Consider the following 18,749-nt stretch of genomic DNA (forward strand, 5'->3'; position numbering starts at 1 on the left):
CTACTCTTTGTACCCTATCTGTTAGGTATGATCGAAACCAGTCATTAGCAACCCCTCTTATTCCCAATGCTTCTAATTTATTTAATAGAAACTTGTGGTCGACTGTATCAAACGCAGTAGAAATATCCAAAAATATGCCTGTGACACATTCATCTCTTTCAAGAGCATCAAGTAGAACTTAAGTGAATTCTACTATGGCTGACTCCGTATTTTTGCCACTTCAGAAACCAAACTGTGATTCGCTTAAAAGATTGTATTTATTCAGGTAATTTACTAACCTGTCTTTCATAACTGCTTCTATTATTTCTGCGAATGGTGACAGCAGGGAAATGGGCCTATAATTTTCTTTGTCTTCTGCATTACCTTTCTTAAGCAATGGTACAACTCACGCCTGTTTTAACTGCTCTGGAAAAGTCCCTGATGTGAAGGATTCATTTATTATATTTGTTAAGGGGTCTTGTATAATCCCTATGCATTGCTTCAGTACACACATTGGTACTTCATCTAAGCCTACTGACTTTTTATTTTTTAGTCTTTGAATTGTTTTACTGACTTCATTCTCTGTGGTTGGAAGTAACATCATTGTATTTAGTGCAACATTATTTACAGGTGTTATATTCGTTTGGGGGAATTTTTGCTGTAACTTCTCTGCAAACATGTAACTCTTTTGTATCGGTTCTGAATAAATGGTTGCCACTGTTTAAGTTCCAACCCTCGTATCTTTAATTTCATATTTTTTGGATTTTTATTATTGTTAGGATTTTTTGCAATTTAGGGCCATTCTTATTGGGAGTCATGTTTTCACTGTATAGCAGTCAGATTGCTTTGGGCTCGTATACTGTGAGTAATAAATGAATAGGTTAAGTTTGAGTTGTCTTTGTCAGTGTTTAAATGATAAAAATAACTAAAGAGTTAGTATCATCATTTCTGTAAGCTTCCGCTATAGTGTCAAGTCACTACACCATGGACCTCTCGTAACGAAGCAAATGTTGTATTATGGAAGGACATCCATATGTGGTCATCGAAACCAGAAACTCCTTGGAGAGGTTGGGGGTTCTCGGGGTATAGGATGGGGGAGGGGGGGGGGGGGAGGAGTAGAAGCATGAGGAGCAGAATGAGGAAGTAGGGGGCGAAGGTGCGGAGTCGGTGGGTAAGATGGGAATGGAAGAAGAAAAGTTGGATGCGAAGCTGCGTCACTTATTAGCTGATGCCATGCGGCATTCGGGCACAGAAAATCTGAAGCGAGATTATCAGGCTGCAACCCGCCAGTTCACCCTCAACTCAAGTATCGAGCTGTGTGACATCTCCAAAGTTAATTCTCTGGATTGTGTGAATGATGTTCTCACTTTCTGTGCAGGATGTCACTTCGACAGGCGCCGCATCTGCAGTGCGATAGCGACGTGGCAGATAAGGGACCCTGTTATTAGCAGTTTGTCACCGGCGAGAGACCGTGGAGGGGGATAACGCCTCCCACCCCGACCGCCGATGCTACACAGCGTGCGTACAGCCAGGTCGAGTAGGCATCGCGTATCGACGATCGGCAGTAGCTCAGCGGCCACGAGAGGATACGGGGGTGTGCCATGGACACCTCATCCAAGAACAGGGCCAACCCCAACCCGCGTGCCACAGCCAACCCCGTCTCGGTGCTCTTCTTTTGGTATGTACCTGCCGTTTCACGATCTGCACTTCTTTACTTCGGGCAACGACTCGCAGTTGTTGATTATAGTCAATGAAAGTAAAATGACCTGCAGGACAGCTGTAACTATTGATTTCTTTATTGTCACAGCTCATTTGGCTGAATTAAAACAACGTTCTCAGGTGAAAGCATAGTGCACCGAGACGCTCCCACCGTTCGTAGTCAAAAACCAAACCCCTGAAGAGGGGAAGTCGTCAAAATAAATAAAACAGAACACCGGAGCGGCATTATTTTGACGACTTCCCCTCTTCAGGGGTTTGGTTTTTGACTACGAACATTGGGGGGGGGGGGGGGGACTCGGCGTGCTAATGTGACACTGTTTTTATCTGAGGATGCTGTTTTAACGCAGCGAAACCGGTTGTGACAATGAAGAAATCACCAGTTACAGCTGTCTTGCGGTTTATTTTACTAACATTCATTATGAAGTTTAACCGCTATGGCTGCCCGCATTACAAGGTTCTATGTTGATTATAAAGCATAGTGCTCCTGGGTTATGAAGGAATATCAAGAAATAAAAGCTCTGAGGTAAGTAACTAATGCTGTGCTACCAGTTTAGTGGCTCAAATGGCTCTGAGCACTATGGGACTTGAACATCTGAGGTCATCAGCCCCCTAGACTTATAACTACCTAAACCTAACTAACCTAAGGACATCACACACATCCATGCCCGAGGCAGGATTCGAACCTGCGATCGTAGCACCAGCGCAGTTCCGGACTGAAGCGCCTAGAACCGCTCGGCCACAACGGCCGGCACCGGTTTAGTGGATGCACGTATAGTGTGGCTGTTGTGGGTCACGTTACATCGTGTTCACAGCAAAGTGCGAAAACAAGGGAACGGTAGAACATAAAACTCAGCACGCAGTGAATCTAATCCCGTCGAAGCGTCTGCATTAGGAAATTAACGAATGGCGTTAGTGGGGGGGTCTAGTGATTAAAAGCTGTATATCGCCCCTGCACGAATTGAGATACCGAAAATTTCTTCGAGTAGCAGAATTAAGACCGGTTACACCTTGAATCAAAGGCACCGCAATTAAGCTTCTACACTCATCTAGACGTTTTGAATGAAGTCATTCCGCTTTAGGCTGTAAAAATATTGTTTATCGCGATTGCAGTTATGACACATGGTCATCATCAAGCCCTGCGGGATGTTGTAACCCACTCAATAACATAAATCTGTGACGTGCTAGAACATAGTTCTCAGTAGTGCAACAGCAAATGCACGTGGTGGTGTAACTTTTTCGCCGTTACGTACACCATGCGAGCACACGTTAGAAAGTTGGTGAAATAACAGTAAATATTACAAACATAAGTTAAAATCTCGTGCGGCAAGCGTAGTTGGGGGTTGGGTTGTTTGGTGGAAGAGACCAAACAGCGAAGTCATCGGTCTCATCGGATTAGGGAAGGACGGGGAAGGAAGTCGGCCGTGCCCTTTCAAAGGAACCACCCCGGCATTTGCCTGGAGCGATTTAGGGAAATCACGGAAAACCTAAATCAGGATGGCCGGGCGCGGGATTGAACCGTCGTCCTCCCGAATGCGAGTTCAGTGTGCTAACCACTGCGCCACCTCGTTCGGTGTGGCAAGCGTTGTGGACGGATCACAGTCAATACATCTGCTGTTATTTCATCGGCTTTACAACGTGTACAATGGTGTTGCATTTGCTTTTACACTGCAGAGAACTATGTTCCAGCAACTCACAGCTTTATGTTATTGATTGGGTTACAACATCCTAAAACGCTTGATAATGACCATGTGTCGAAATTGGAATTGCGATGAATAATATTTCAACGCCTAAAGCGAAATTACTTCATTCAAAAATCTGACGAAGACTGTGGACTCATTCCTCATCAAAATTCGTACAGACTTATAATCGTGGGCGTCTGCAAAAATTTTCCCAAGAGGGGGCAAGTATTAAAAAAATGGTTCAAATGGCTCTAAGCACCATGGGACTTAACATCTGAGGTCATCAGTCCCCTAGACTTAGAACTACTTAAACCTAACTAACCTAAGGACATCACACACATCCATGCCCAAGGCAGGATTCGAACCTGCGACCGTAGCAGTCTCGCGGTTCCAGACTGAAGCGCCTAGAACCGCTAGGCCAAATCGGCCGGCCCTAGATTCAAAACTTGCTCCTTTTGATATAACTGTGTCGGTGAGTTTGTAAACATTGTCCACAAATAATAAATTTGACAACAAGCATACAGATCAAAAGATTATTAGTATTCTACTTACCCGTCAGTACTTTTAAGGTATCGTTTTGCACCTAAACGGTGATGGTATTTCAATAGTGCACGCAAATTTCATATTTCCATGTTAGTAATAGGAATTGGGACGCCACTTTTTTTGAGTCTACGATCTGAAATTACATCTTCACATTATTAAGTCTAGGTTATCAACACCGATAATGACGCGTTCAAAGTTCGGTGTATTGCGCCTTGCCACAGTTCGCTCTGCTGCCCCCCGGCAGAGGATCGAGTCCTCCTTCGGGCATGGGTGTGTGTGTTGTCGTTAGCGTCAGTTAGTTTAAGTTAGGTTAAGCGGTGTGTAAGCCTAGGGACCGATGACCTCAGCAGTTTGGTCCCATAGGAACTTACGACAAATTTCCAAATTTCCGCGTTAATAACCCTCGACGTGGAGAAAGAGTGTATAAACTTTAGAAAAATCTTATTCAACTTTGATGTCATCTGTAACACTTCGTTTGCATAACAATCTTCACGTCTACTCACATTACTCGGTTTATTGCATTACCATCTTGATTTATATTTTTTAGTGTCGACTGACATAACTGCAATTGAACAAAATGTGTTATGATAGCGACACTTTTTGGGTTCGTTGGGTAAAGTGTAGCCCAGGGACAATGACGACTAAATGAATGTGGCGAACCTCCCCAAAGCATTCTCAAATTGGCTGGTATTATCAAATCAGCTCTTTCGCAAAGGCTACCAGTACTACATTTAAAAAATAATTTGAACGATGCGACGAAGCCTTACGTGTAGGAAAACGAATTTATTTTGTTAACTGACCCGTGGCGAGGAAAGACAACTTCGTTATTACACGATGAGATTTTGCTAGGCGAAGAAAGACTGCCATCATGCAGTATTGAAGTGAATGCTTCAAAACTGCTCCCGTATCTCACAGGAAGTTACATCCGGAATGGACTTCATGAAAACACAGTCCACTGTTCGTCAACAGCTATTCTCGCCAATATTCGGCCAAGTTGTGCGTTTCGAGTGGTTTTCTGTCGAACTGTGCGATGAGAGAGTACCTTTCGTGAATGTAGATCTAGTCTGCTTTGCTCTAGACGCTTTCAAACAACCGTTTAGTTGTAAGAATGCTGCATCTATAACGCGTTTTTAAGATGAACATCACGCCAGCACGTGTGGATCAGCAACTGTAAGATAATAAAGGCACCTAATTTTGGGATGAAATGACACAATTTCAGAGACTTTACTGGCCTCATACATATATGGTTTTATATATACAGTCTATATACATAAAACCATATCCATACGAGACCAATAACGTCCCTGAAATTGTGTCATTTCTTCTGTGTAAGTATCTGCACCTGGGTATCAGGCTGGATCTGTCTATTTACGTTTGATGCTGAGTTGCTATTCCTGAACATGGAGAGTCTCAGCAATTCTGTTCGTGTGTAAGGGAGAGTTTAAATTGGCTTGGAGCAGCAGTGAGAATTTGGATCGAGGAGGATGGCGTGCCAGAATAATCCGTGCACTTGTGTGAGCCGCTGTACCAGGGTGACTCAGTGGCTAAAGCACCTGCCTGATAAGTAGGAGGCCTTCGTACAAACTGTCACTCGCCGCTTCACTATACTGTATATATAATAGCATCTAATTTTACATACGAAGTTCTAGTGTACGCCTGGAAATTTACTTGCAATCCCAAATTTTTCTTCGCCTTTCTTTTTGACGCCTTTCATGAAAATATTAATAAATACAGTACACTGAGCATTATTTCTGTGTATGCAATGTGATGTAAAAACCGTAAATAAAAAAAGTTCTCATAGGGACTCGCCCAAATGACTCGCGGATTACTGTTCTGTACCTTTTCCGCAGAGCCAAATACAGGAAACCCTGGTAACATAAGTGACTAAAGACGCACGCGACCCAAGCCATAAATTCTATTTTTTTCTAAACGCTTGGCCAACTGGGGCTCCCATCTCTGTCACATCCATTTCTGGCCAAGCCTGCATATACTATAAATTTGGACGAAATCGGTTATGACGAATAGGCACGGTCGCCTGCAAACCATAATCGACAATCGACTCCATTCTAGACGACCACCGACAAAAACGGCAATACTCTCTGTGGAAGGTGAGTTCAACCTTACCAATGCATGGACTGAAGAATTGACTGGATAACAAAATAATAATATGTCATTCATCACCCTAAAGCCACCGGAATTTGCACTGGCATGCAAAACTTCGTCCGTGTTAGACAGAATTAGATCCAACGTGGCAGATGAGTATACTTACTTTTTCTCACAAGTGGGGTGTGCAACATTCCCACTTTGTGATTGCGGAGAATCACAGACCACCCGACACATCATAGAAGAACGCTACACAATGTCATGCGATGGTAGACCAGAATACTTCCTGTTCACAATTCCCAAGTTGATAGATCACTCAAATACCCTACATATTTGTTTCCAAGTTTCAGTATTACATGCGGGGTGTCTCTCCTGAAAGTCATCGGGCGCATTCTCTCTGGTGTCTCGGAAAATATTTGCAATTTTGTTTTGCAGTGCATAGCTGCAGTCAGCCCAGACAAATGCTGCCCATCACGCGTTTCATGCGACACCAATTGTCTACTGCATGCGTGTGAACAGGGACAGTAAAACAGGAAGAGTAAGCAGAACTCCAGCAGCGGAAGACTAGCGCTGCTGTACGGCGGTAGCAATCAGCGAAGGGCAGGGCCCCGGTGCCGCTGCTCGAGTACCGGTTACTCCACGTTTTGTTGTCCCTGTTAAGACGTATCGATAAAACGAATATTGCTCTATGCTAATTTGAGACCACTGTATCGAATGGGCATTTAAAACTAATATTGTCTGTAACGGGAAAACAAACTGACGCTTTAAGTTGAAACTGAGTGCCGCATGAAACATGTGATGAGCAGTATTTCTTTGCGTTGACTCCAGCTGCACATTGCAAAAACAAAACTGGAAATACCTGTCGAGACATCAGAAACAATACGCCTGGCGACTCTTTGGCTGCCTTCATTGTTGTTGTTGTGGTCTTCAGTCCTGAGACTGGTTTGATGCAGCTCTCCATGCTACTCTATCCTGTCCAAGCTTCTTTATCTCCCAGTACCTACTGCAACCTACATCCTTCTGAATCTGCTTAGTGTATTCACCTCTTGGTCTCCCTCTACGATTTTTACCCTGCATGCTGCCCTCCAATGCTAAATTTGTGATCCCTTGGTGCCTCAGAATATGTCCTACCAACCGATCCCCTCTTCTAGTCAAGTTGTGCCACAAACTCCTCTTCTCCCCAATCCTATTCAATACTTCCTCATTAGTTATGTGATCTACCCATCTAATCTTCAGCATTCTTCTGTAGCACCACATTTCAAAAGCTTCTATTCTCTTCTTGTCCAAACTATTTATCGACCATGTTTCACTTCCATACATGGCTACACTCCATACAAATACTTTCAGAAACGACTTCCTGACACTTAAATCAATACTCGATGTTAACAAATTTCTCTTCTTCAGAAACGCTTTCCTTGCCATTGCCAGTCTACATTTTATATCCTGTCTACTTCGACCATCATCAGTTATTTTGCCCCCCAAATAGCAAAACTCCTTTACTCCTTTAAGTGTCTCATTTCCTAATCTAATTCCCTCAGCATCACCCGACTTAATTGGACTAAGTTCCATTATCCTCGTTTTGCTTTTGTTGATGTTCATCTTATACCCTCCTTTCAAGACACTGCCCATTCCGTTCAACTGTTCTTCCAGGTCGTTTGGTGTCTCTGACAGAATTACAATGCCATTGGCGAACCTCAAAGTTTTTATTTCTTCTCCATGGATTTTAATACCTACTACGAATTTTTCTTTTGTTTCCCTTACTGCTTGCACTGCCTTCAAAGAGCCGCCGAAAACAGCCGTCACATGCCGTCGTCAGAGGTCGCCCGACAACATTGAACGACAGCTTGGTCACGGTGCGTCTGATAAACTTCATCAGTTTTTTGGTGATATTAAGGGAGTCAGGTTAGGTTAGAACCTGCTCTGTGTATGAGGTAGGTTAGATTTTAATCTCCAAATGCGGGACGGATACCACTACACCTCTGTCCTTGGACACGACTGCTACATTGCGGCTTTTGCTATCAAAAAGACGCGGATGCATGTGAACGAGCTAAAGTACGAGTCTACCTGTCTCAAAAAGAACGTCTCGAGTACTGCACACTCTATCATCAGTTATCGGAAAAACCAGGAGGTTATACGAATATATCAGATAAAGGAGGAAACGTTCTGCTACGTACTCGAAACGATTCATTGTGACCTTGAAAAGCAAGGTTACAAATACTCCGTTTTGCTGTATTTATTTGAAGTTGTGGAGCCATACGTCAATTAAACTTCAACGGGCCGACCGCTGTGGCCGAGCGGTTCTAGGCGCTTCAGTCTGGAACCGCACAACCGCTACGGTCGCAGGTTCGAATGCTGCCTCGGGCACGGATGTATGTGACGTCCTTAGATTAGTTAGGTTTAAGTAGTTCTAAGTTCTAGGGGACTGATGACCTCAGATGTTAAGTCCCATAGTGCTCAGAGCCATTTGAACCATTTTTTTTTTTAACCAGAATACTTGTCTTGTTTATTTCTTTTGTAATTGTCCTGATCGCTTTTGAGGGATTATACAGCTAACCTTGCTCTACTTTGATGAATAATCACCAAAACCAGCATCTTGTTACGAAATTAACACATCAAATCGTGATCTAGCGCTCATCGTAACCATTTGAGTTTAAGTGTTCTACGTAGTGCAAATCAGGCCAGCTATCGTCCCATCACGTCCAACACATGCTCAGTGGCGAAAGGGATGATCGTGCTGGCCAAAATGTCAGTTCAGAGACGGGGATTAGCTGTCATGACGTCATTATAGCAACTATGATTACGAAAGTTAATAAATCATTTAAGAAGGGTAGAGAGTGTTTCTGTTAGTTAGATGAGATAAAGCACTGATCAGCATCTCACTTAGACAGTGAATTGGCATCACTTAGTTCCAGTAAGATGGATGTAGAGGAATTATGGGCAAAGTTTAAGCAGATTGTAGATCGCGGTCTATAGAATTATGTGCCTATTATAGTAACTGGATAAAGGATGGAAAAGACCCACCGTAGTTTAATAACGAAATTCGGAAGATACTGAGGAAGCAGAGGCTGCAGCACTCTCGGTTCAAAAGGGTACGCAGAAATGGCACCAAGCGAAGGTTAGTAGAGATTCGTGCGTGTGTGAAAAGATCTGTGCGCGAAGCATACAACCACCACTGTCACACCCGAGCAAAGGATCTGGCAGAGAATCCGAGAAAAATCCGGTCTTACATAAAATCGCTGTGTCCAAGGCTTGCATTCAGTCCCTTATTGACCAGTCTTCTGTAGCAGTTAAAGATAGAAAAACGAAAGGCGAAGTTTTAAATTTCACGTTCAAGAAATCGTTCACACAGGAGAACCGCAGAAACACACCGTCATGTGACCATCGCACATACCCCCGTATGGACGACGAAGTAATAAGCATACCTGGCGTAGAGAAGCAGCTAAAAGATTTGAAAGCAAATCAAGCACCGGATCCGGATGGGATACAGGTTCGATTTTACAGAGAGTACCCTACGGCAGAGGCCCTTTACACGGCTTGCATTTATCGCGAATCTCTTGCCCAGCACAAAGTCCCAAGCGACAGGAAAAAAGCGCACGTGACTCCGCTATATAAGAAGGACAACAGAACGGACCCCCGAAATTACAGAGCAACATCCTTAACTTCTGTTTGCCGCAGAATCCTTTGACATATTCTCAGTTCGAATATAATACAGTTTCTTGAGAGTGAGATGCTTAAGTCCGACAGTCAGCATGGTTTTAGAAGGAATCGCTCATGCGAAACTCAGTTTGCCGTTTTCTCACATGATATACTGCGACTATGGATGAAGGGCAGCAGGCAACAGGCAGATTCCATATTTCTAGATTTCCGGAAAGCATTTGACACGGTGCCCTACTGCTGGCTGTTAACGAAGGTGCGAGCGTATGGAGTAAGTTCACAGACATGTGAGTGGCTTGAAGACTTCTTAAATAATACCGGGTGATCAAAAAGTCGGTGTAAGTTTGAAAACTGAATAAATCACGGAATAATGTAGATAGAGAGGTACAAATTGACACACATGCTTGGAATGACATGGGGTTTTATTAGAAAAAAAAAGAATAAAAAAGTTCAAAAAATGTCCGACAGATGGCGCTTCATCTGTTCAGAATAGCAATAATTAGCACAACAAAGTAAGACAAAGCAAAGATGATGTTCTTTACAGGAAACGCTCAATATGTCAACCACCATTTCTCAACAATAGCTGTAGTCGAGGAATAATGTTGTGAACAGCACTGCAAAGAATGTCCGGAGTTATGGTGAGGCATTGGCGTCGCATGTTGTCTTTCAGCATCCCTAGAGATGTCGGTCGATCACGATACACTTGCGACTTCAGGTAACCCCAAAGCCAATAATCGCACGGACTGAGGTTTGGGGACCTGGGAGGCCAAGCATGACGATTGTCATGCGCAGTCACTGACGTTTTGCTGTCCAGGGCTATCTGTCGGACATTTTGTGAACTTTTCTTTGCTTCTAATAAAACTCCATGTCATTCCGAGCACGTGTGTCAATTTTTACCTCTCTATCTACATTATTCCGTGATTTATTCAGTTTTCAAATTTAAACTGACTTTTTGATCGCCCGGTAGAATCCAGTACGTTGTCCTCGACAGCGTGTGTCCACCAGAGACACAGGTACCGTCAGGAGTGCCCCAGGCAAGTGTGATAGGGCCGATGTTTTTCTCTATATACATAAATGATTTTGGTGACAGGGTGGGCAGCAATCTGCGGTTGTTTGCTGATGATGCCGTGGTGTACCGTAAGGTGTCGAAGTTGAGTGACTGTAGGAACATACGAGATGACTTAGACAAAATTTCCAGTTCGTTTTGTAAGTAGACTGTTTTGGTTTTTATGTTGGTAACGCGACGTAGCGCTCTAGATGAAAAACACTGACTGTGCTGTGTGAAGTCTGTGGCTGGTTGGCATTGTTAGAATACTCGCCATTGCAGTGTTGGGCAGTTGGCTGTTAACAGCGCGTAGCGTTGCGCAGTTGGAGGTGAGCCGCCAGCAGTGGTGGATGTGGGAACAGAGATGGCAGAATTTTAAGAGCGGACGATCTGGGTGTGTGTCCATCAGACAGAGTGAATTTGTAAGACTGGATATCATGAACTGATATATATATATGATGACTTTGGAACATTATTAAGGTAAATACATTGTTTGTTCTCTATCAAAATCTTTCATTTGCTGACTATGCCTATCAGTAGTTAGTGCCTTCAGGAGTTAGAATCTTTTATTTAGTTGGCAGTAGTGGCGCTCGCTGTATCGCAGTAGTTCGAGTAATGAAGTTTTTGTGAGGTAAGCGATTCATGGAAGGTATAGGTTATTGTTAGTCAGGGCCATTCTTTTGTAGGGATTATTGAAAGTCAGATTGGGTTGCGGTAAAAATTGTGTGTCAGTTTAGTGATGACCAGAATAAGTAAAGAGAGAAATGTCTGAGTACGTTCAGTTTTGCTCAGCTGTTTGAAAATCAAATAACGTAAGGGGTTTACCATCACAGTCATTCATAAATTTTTTCTGAGGGGACGTTTCAGTTTGATAAATGGAAGCTAGCCCTAAACGTCGGAAAATGTAAGTTACTGTGGATGGGTAGGAAGATCAAGCCTGTAATGTTCGGGTACAGTATCGCTAGTCTCCTGCTTGACACGGTCAAGTCGTTTAAATATCTGGGCGTAGCGTTGCAAAGCGACATGAGCACGTGAGTCCTGTGGCATGAAAGGCGAATGGTCGACTTCGGTTTATTGGGAGAATTTTAGGAAAGAGTGGTTCACCTGTGAAGGAGACCGCATACTGGACGCTGGTGCGACCTGTTCTTGAGTACTGCCCGAGTGTTTTTGAGCCGTACCAGGTCGGATTGAAGGAAGGCATCCAAACAGTTCAGAGGTGGGCTGCTAGGTTTGTTACCGGTACGTTCGATCAACACGTAAGTGTTACGGAGCTGCTTCGGGAACTCAAATGGGAATCCCTGGAGAGAAGACGACGTTCTTCTCGAGAAACAGGGACTGATAAAATATAGAAAACCGACATTTGAAGCTGACTGCCGAACGGTTCTACTGCCGGCAACATACATTGCGTGTTAAGGACCACGAAGATGGGATACGAGTAATTAAGGTTCATATGGAGGCATATAGGCGGTCGTTTTTCCCTCGCTCTGTTTGCGAGTGAAGCGGAAGAGGAATTGAGTAGTAACGGTACAGGGTACCCTCCGCCACGCACCGTACTGTGGCTTGCGGAGTATCGATGTAGATGTAGGAGCGGCTGAAGTTCTGGATGTACGGCTGCTCTGTTCAGCGTTGCCCCAACAAATACCAGAGATGTACACTCTTTGTTGACTACACCACGATGTGCTGACAGGGTGCTGCAAGTCACTGCCTGATACACACCAGCAGTTGCTGCTCTTCTGGTCGACAGTGCAGCTGCAGTCGACCATCACTGATGCCAAGCTAGAATTTGATTTCGTCACCACTTGTCCCTCCAACTGCGTCCTTCGCTGTATCATTGGAGGTTGGCTGTGTGGTAATCACATATGACAGGAAACCTGGTGAGCGACACCCTTGCTCGCAGACAAGCTTGCAGTAAATAGCACGTCCCACCTGGACGCATCATTGGTCGTGCTTTTTTTTGCACGGTGATCATGCGATCAGCGACAGCCGCTTATCCAACACGTTGGCCCAGGCATGAGTCTATTTGCCTCCGACTTGCAGGAGGGCGACGGTGCACGCATCTTCTTTGCATCACTACGACAGTTACTGACTAATCGCATCTCACATCCAACACGCTGGGAAATTCTTCTGGAGCACCGAACAGCCTCCCTCAGGACCACAGAACATCATCACTGAAATGTAGCTGATTACCAGTATCAACATATCTACATCTATTCTCTGTAGGCCACCTTACTGTGTGTGGAGGACAGCTAACATTTCCTTTCCTTCCTGCACTGCTCAAGAGCGGTGCTTGCGAAGAGCGACTGTTGTTAAACTCTTTCCTCAGTTCTAAATGACATGATTTTTCCACCGCGACGTTTTGTGAGATTTATACGGAAGTAACAGGTATCCTAAATCTTCTTCGAAAGAACGCTCTTCAAAACTTATTAGGAATGCTGTTTGGGGTCCTGGCAGTGGAGTATGAAGAACGTCTCTGTAGCCCTCTCGCGGTTACAAACAAACTTGTTGCGGTATGCGGTGCTCATCTTTACGCATTCTCTATGTCCTGAATTTTACTACCTCGCAGCAAGGATACATCTACATCTACATGGATACTCTGAAAATCACATTTAAGTGCCTGGCACAGGGTCCATCGAACCACCTTCACAATTCTCTATTATGCCAATCTCGTATAGCGCGCAGAAAGAATGAACACCTATATCTTTCCGTACGAGCTCTCATTTCCCTTTTTTTTATCGTGGTGATCGTTCCGCCGTATGTAGGTCGGCGTCAACTAAAATATTTTCGCATTCGGAGGAGAAAGTTGGTGGTTGGAATTTCGTGAGAAGATTCCGTCGCAATGAGAAACGCCTTTCTTTTAATGACGTCCGGCTCAAATCCTGTATCATTTCTGTGACACTCTCTCCCATATTTCGCGATAATACAAAACGTGCTGCCTTTTTTTGAACTTTTTCGATGTACTCCGTCAGTGCTACCTGGTAAGGATCCCACACCGCGCAGCAGTATTGTAAAAGGGGACGGACAAGCGTAGTGTAGGCAGTCTCCTTAGTAGGTCCTGCCAATAAAACGCAGCCTTTGGTTAGCCTTCCCCACAACATTTTCTATGTGTTGTTTCCAGTTTAAGTTGTTCGTAATTGTAATACCTAGGTATTTAGTTGAATGTACGGCTTTTAGATTAGACTGATTTATCGTGTAACCGAAGTTTAACGAGTTCCTTTTAGTACTCATGTGGATGACCTCACACTTTTCGTTATTTAGGGTCAATTTTTCGCACCATTCAGATATTTTTTCTAAATCGTTTTGCAGTTTGTTTTGATCTTCTGATGACTTTATTAGTCAATAAACGACAGCGTCATCTGCAAACAACCGAAGACGGCTGCTCAGATTGTCTCCCAAATCGTTTATGTAGATAAGGAACATCAAGACTTTCCGTCAATTACTACGAACTGTGACTTCTGTAACAGGAAATAGCAAATCCAGTCACATAACTGAGACGATATTCCGTAAGCACGCAATTTCATTACGAGCCACTTGTGTGGCACAGTGTCAAAAGCCTTCCGGAAATCCAGGAATACGGAATCGATCTGAAATCCCTTGTCAATAAAGAGCTAGTTGTGTTTCACAGGAACGATGTTTTCTAAACCCATGTTGACTGTGTGTCAATATACCGTTTCCTCCAAGGTAATTCGACCGACTAGAAATACACTACAATCGGTCGAATGGTGTTTTATAAGCCATTTCTTTTTCAGATGAATTTCGTTTCCTTAAGATTCTCCCAATGAATCGCAGGTGGTAAATGGTCAACACAAATCATCCTTTCAGAAAGACAAATACAGTTCTTACAGGCTCAGCATTTCAAACACGGCGTGCCTACCCCTATCACAGGAAGGCAATCTAAATTACTGCCTTTACTGCTCTCTATTGGTACCTCGTTTAAACAAAGCGTTTATACTCCACGTCTTCAGAGTTATTTGATTTCATTTTCCATCTAGTGTACTTCGACTGTTTTTAGAGCAACTGCAGAGGAAGAACTTACTCCAGCACGTTTCATGTCGGCCTGCTTTGCGGCATTTTACAGAGGATGCCGGTTATCTGTCTGTGTAAACTTGAGAAATATTTGATTACATATCCCCACTCACGATTAGATACGCATGCGGCACACTCACCTCTTAGATATAAAGCGGGTATTCCCACTACAACTTCTCCGCTAAGGAGTTAGAGAGTTTTTACCGGATGTGACGAACATTATGTGAAGTGTGGAGCGCATGAAACCGCAGAAGTAAAATTTGGAATATGGATAATTTTGAAATGAGCCATAACGATGCGCACATTCGACATAATTTACATGTCCACTCTTTACTCTCTGATTTGTCGAGAATTTGGATTGAACAAAATGGATGTCACCAATGAGACATAATTTACTTTTCCGATCACTGCAGTTTAATTTCCCGACAGCAGAAAACGATTGTTATTACTAGTGCTGCCACTACTAACAGTAGTATTGCTAGTCATTAGTAGTCTCTGTTATTACTCCACGCAGTCTTTCAGATTTAGGTTCACTGTGTTTTCCCTAAATTAATTAGGGCGAATACTGTGGTGGTTCCCTTGAAACGGAAACGATCGATTTCTTTCCCTGTCCTTCTCCTGTCTGAGCTGGTGCTGTGTCTAATTACACGTTCGTTCCTTTTCTCTAACAGTAACTAAACAGTAATACACTACCGGAAAAGAGAAACGACGTGCCACAAAGGAATCTTCCGAATGGAACGGAAATCGGTAGCTGTGATGTACACGTATACAAACAAACAAATCATCACAATTTCAGAATAATTTGATGATTTATTCAAGAGAAAGAGCTTCACAAATTGAGCCATTCAATAACGCCTTGGTCTGTTTATGATCCTTATGCAGGCAGTTATTCGGATTGGTATTGATTCATAGAGTTGTTGGGTATCGTCCTGAGGGATATCATTCCAAATTCTGTCAAACTGGCGCGTTAGGTCGTCAAAATCCCGAGGTGGCTGCAGGAGCCTGACGACATCGCTGCAAACGTCCTCGGTTCGGGAGAGACCCGGTGAACTTAGTAATCAAAGCAGGGTTTAGCGAGCTCGAAGGCAACAGTAGAAATTCTCGCATGTGCGGGCGGGCATTATCTTGCACAAATGTAAGCACAGAATGGCTCGCTATGAAGGGCAACTAAACGCACTGTAGAGTGTAGTCGACGTTCCGCTACGTTGCCAAGATGCAGCGGATGACAACCGAAGGCGTCCTGCTACGAAATGAAGTGCCAGCACAGACCGTCGCTCATGGCTGTAGCACCTTATGGCGGATGACATCTGGGCTGGTACCCCACCGCTGCCCAGGGTGTCTCCAGACACGCTTTCGCTGGTAATCGGGGCTCAGCTCGAAGCGCGACTCATCACTGAAGACAGTTCCACTCCAGGCAGTGAGATTTCAGGCCGAATGCACCCGACACCACTGTCAACGGGCTTGTTGCTCTACAGACGTCAATGGTGGTCGGTGTAAGGGTCGCCGTGAAATCAGCCCCCTTCCTGTGTGCCACTTATTAATGGTCCTTGTGGTCACTGAAGCACCAGTTGCACGTCAGATCGACGGTGATGGTCAATCTCGGGCTCTGAGTGCCTCTCTGACGACTCCTCTCGCTATGTCGTCTCTCTGCGTCGACCGCTTCATTCTTGACGCTGTGTTCGGCCGTGGTTCACCCATTCCTGCCAACATCGTCGAACAGTCGCATCGCTCCTATTCAAATGTAGATCGATTCTGTGAGGTAACGGGCGAGTTGTGGCGGCCTCAAGATATTCTAAGTTGGCGTGGCCGCACTTGGACGCTCGTCAGAGCCGGGATCCGTCAGCGAACACGTGGTGGGCAGCGTTAGCACGGTCGAGAGGGGGGGGTAGGTAGCCCCAGCGCACGGTCCAGCCGCGTGGCTGGGAATTCCTCTGTGACGAGGACGGGGCTTTGTGTCGATGAAGGAGACGTCTATGCCGGGAGTGCCAAAGATGGTGAACTTTGTGAAACCTTAATGGCAGACATTTCACAGTTCGTATAGAAATTAATATTGCCAAATGAATCATGATACTTCAAAAAGAAACATGTAAATTACCATTAATTGCACGACGATTCTGATGGTGTAATCAAATGTTCAATATTTTTATTAGTTTAAAGTTTAGTATCTGACGGTAAATTATACAAGTAACACCCAGCAACGAATTTCCAAAATATAAACGGTTCTTCGGATTTCGTCGATTTGCGTGTCTTTAGAAAGCTATTAGTGTAAACCCAAATTGGTATTAATTGCAGGCATGTAACTTAAATAGTACATGAGTTATTGGAGGTCAAAGCAGCATGCTTATAAATATATTGATTCATCCATATCTTTGTTAATATCCGATATATGCTATTCACGAAGAGACTGGTCAATTATTTGCTGTGTATTAGAAAGCACAGACACATTAGGCTCCTGACCTACCTTTTGCCTCCTTTCTTTTGATATATGTTTATTTAATTGTTTATGTATTTAATAATGTGTGTTAGAGCGTGTTTATGGTCCAGCCGTAGGAATATTTATTTAATGTCAAGTTATTTAAATGTAACCCCAGTAATTCGTATGTGTTTAAATAAGTGTGTGGGTGCGTTGGCTTGAAGACACAGAGAGAGCGCTCTAGCCAATCACAACGTTCGTGAATGGGGAGACTGGATGGAAGCGAGTTTCCAGAGAGGACACGAGGCAGTCCTGGGGAGTGCTGGACAGCACGGCACTGAACACGGAAAGTGCTGGACGGCGTGGCGGTCGCACGGTCGCGGGAAAGACTTGGACAGTGGAGCAGTTTGCGCGTAGTCGCGGGAGATAGAAATACTTCGGAGTGCCGACCTGTGCTCTTGTGTTATTTCCGTGGCTTCTGCAGTGAAGACGTAGTGTGCATTTAGAAGTGAATATCTCGCGAGCTGTGTTGTTGTTCATAACTAATAACGTGCAGTAGGAATCTATTGTTTCCCTGTTATTCAGCTTATATTTTATTTAGTTGCTGGACCACATAAGTGTTTTGCAGAAATATGCCGCATTCTCGAAAGCACTTCTACTATCGTACTCATCATTTAAAGTCGTTAAGATAGTACCTGCACATTTTATTTAATTGCAATCTTTCATCTATAAAATTCGCAATTTCCGAGTGATAGGAACCTTCGACCATTCGATTCATTTGTGTATTCTTATTGTATACTGTAGACTCAGCAGTATTTGAACTATAATGCGGCAACTACGTATCCCAGCCCATAGACAAACGAAACCAGCCAAAAATTTTAATATTGGAACTCTGAGTCGGAGGGTCCGTAGTTATTTTCGAAAGCCCGCAATTCGTTGATTATTCCAATGCGACTCATCTCGAACTATTTTCGTAAGCACAGCGATGTTCATAGTGATGAGAGTCGTAGGACTGTAAACGACACCATTACTATAGTTCTTGGCGCAACTGTTTGGAAGTAGATTGAATATCGCTCTGTATTGTTATCAGAAACTAGTTTCACCACGTGGTGTTATCTGCGCTTAAACTGTTATTTATATTTAAAAAATCCCCGTGTATGTATTTATTCCAATCTTGTATTAGTCAGTCTCCTGCTTCCCGCTCTCTCTGTCCATTTCCAGCTCCCCCCCCCCCCCCCACTCTCTGTCCCTCTGCTCCACCCCTTCACTCTGTCGGTCTCCTCCCCCTCTCTCTGTCCAACTTCTCCTCCCCTCTCTCTATCCATCTCCTCCTTCCCCTCTATGTCTGTCCAACTCCTCCCCCTCCATTCTCTCTCCACTTTATCACCCCCACCCCAATAGGAGGCTGGCAGTTCTTACCGCCATGCTATTTTCTTATGTGTACCAAATTTGTTTAAAATTATTCCAGGGTTCTACGATGAGCTTTTTACCCATGTCATTGCCCACATACGCACGTAACACATATATTTCACATGTGTTTAACATATTTCTCACGTATTTGTACACATATTTCACCTTTATCTCTAGCGAA

The 18,749-nt window shown here is 44.0% G+C and overlaps 1 protein-coding gene across 1 annotated transcript in view; it reads left to right on the forward strand.

The window, feature by feature from the left end:
* Positions 1 to 1,580: 1,580 nt before the first annotated feature.
* LOC124777963 (ATP-binding cassette sub-family C member 4-like) overlaps positions 1,581 to 18,749 on the forward strand; it is a 256,857-nt gene continuing 239,688 nt past the window's right edge. The window contains exon 1 of the mRNA XM_047253522.1: positions 1,581 to 1,657. Coding sequence (XP_047109478.1) covers positions 1,581 to 1,657 — 77 coding nt within the window. The remainder of the gene's footprint in view (positions 1,658 to 18,749) is intronic.

The sequence above is a fragment of the Schistocerca piceifrons genome, chromosome 2, assembly GCF_021461385.2.
Source record: "Schistocerca piceifrons isolate TAMUIC-IGC-003096 chromosome 2, iqSchPice1.1, whole genome shotgun sequence".
Lineage (NCBI taxonomy): Eukaryota > Metazoa > Arthropoda > Insecta > Orthoptera > Acrididae > Schistocerca > Schistocerca piceifrons.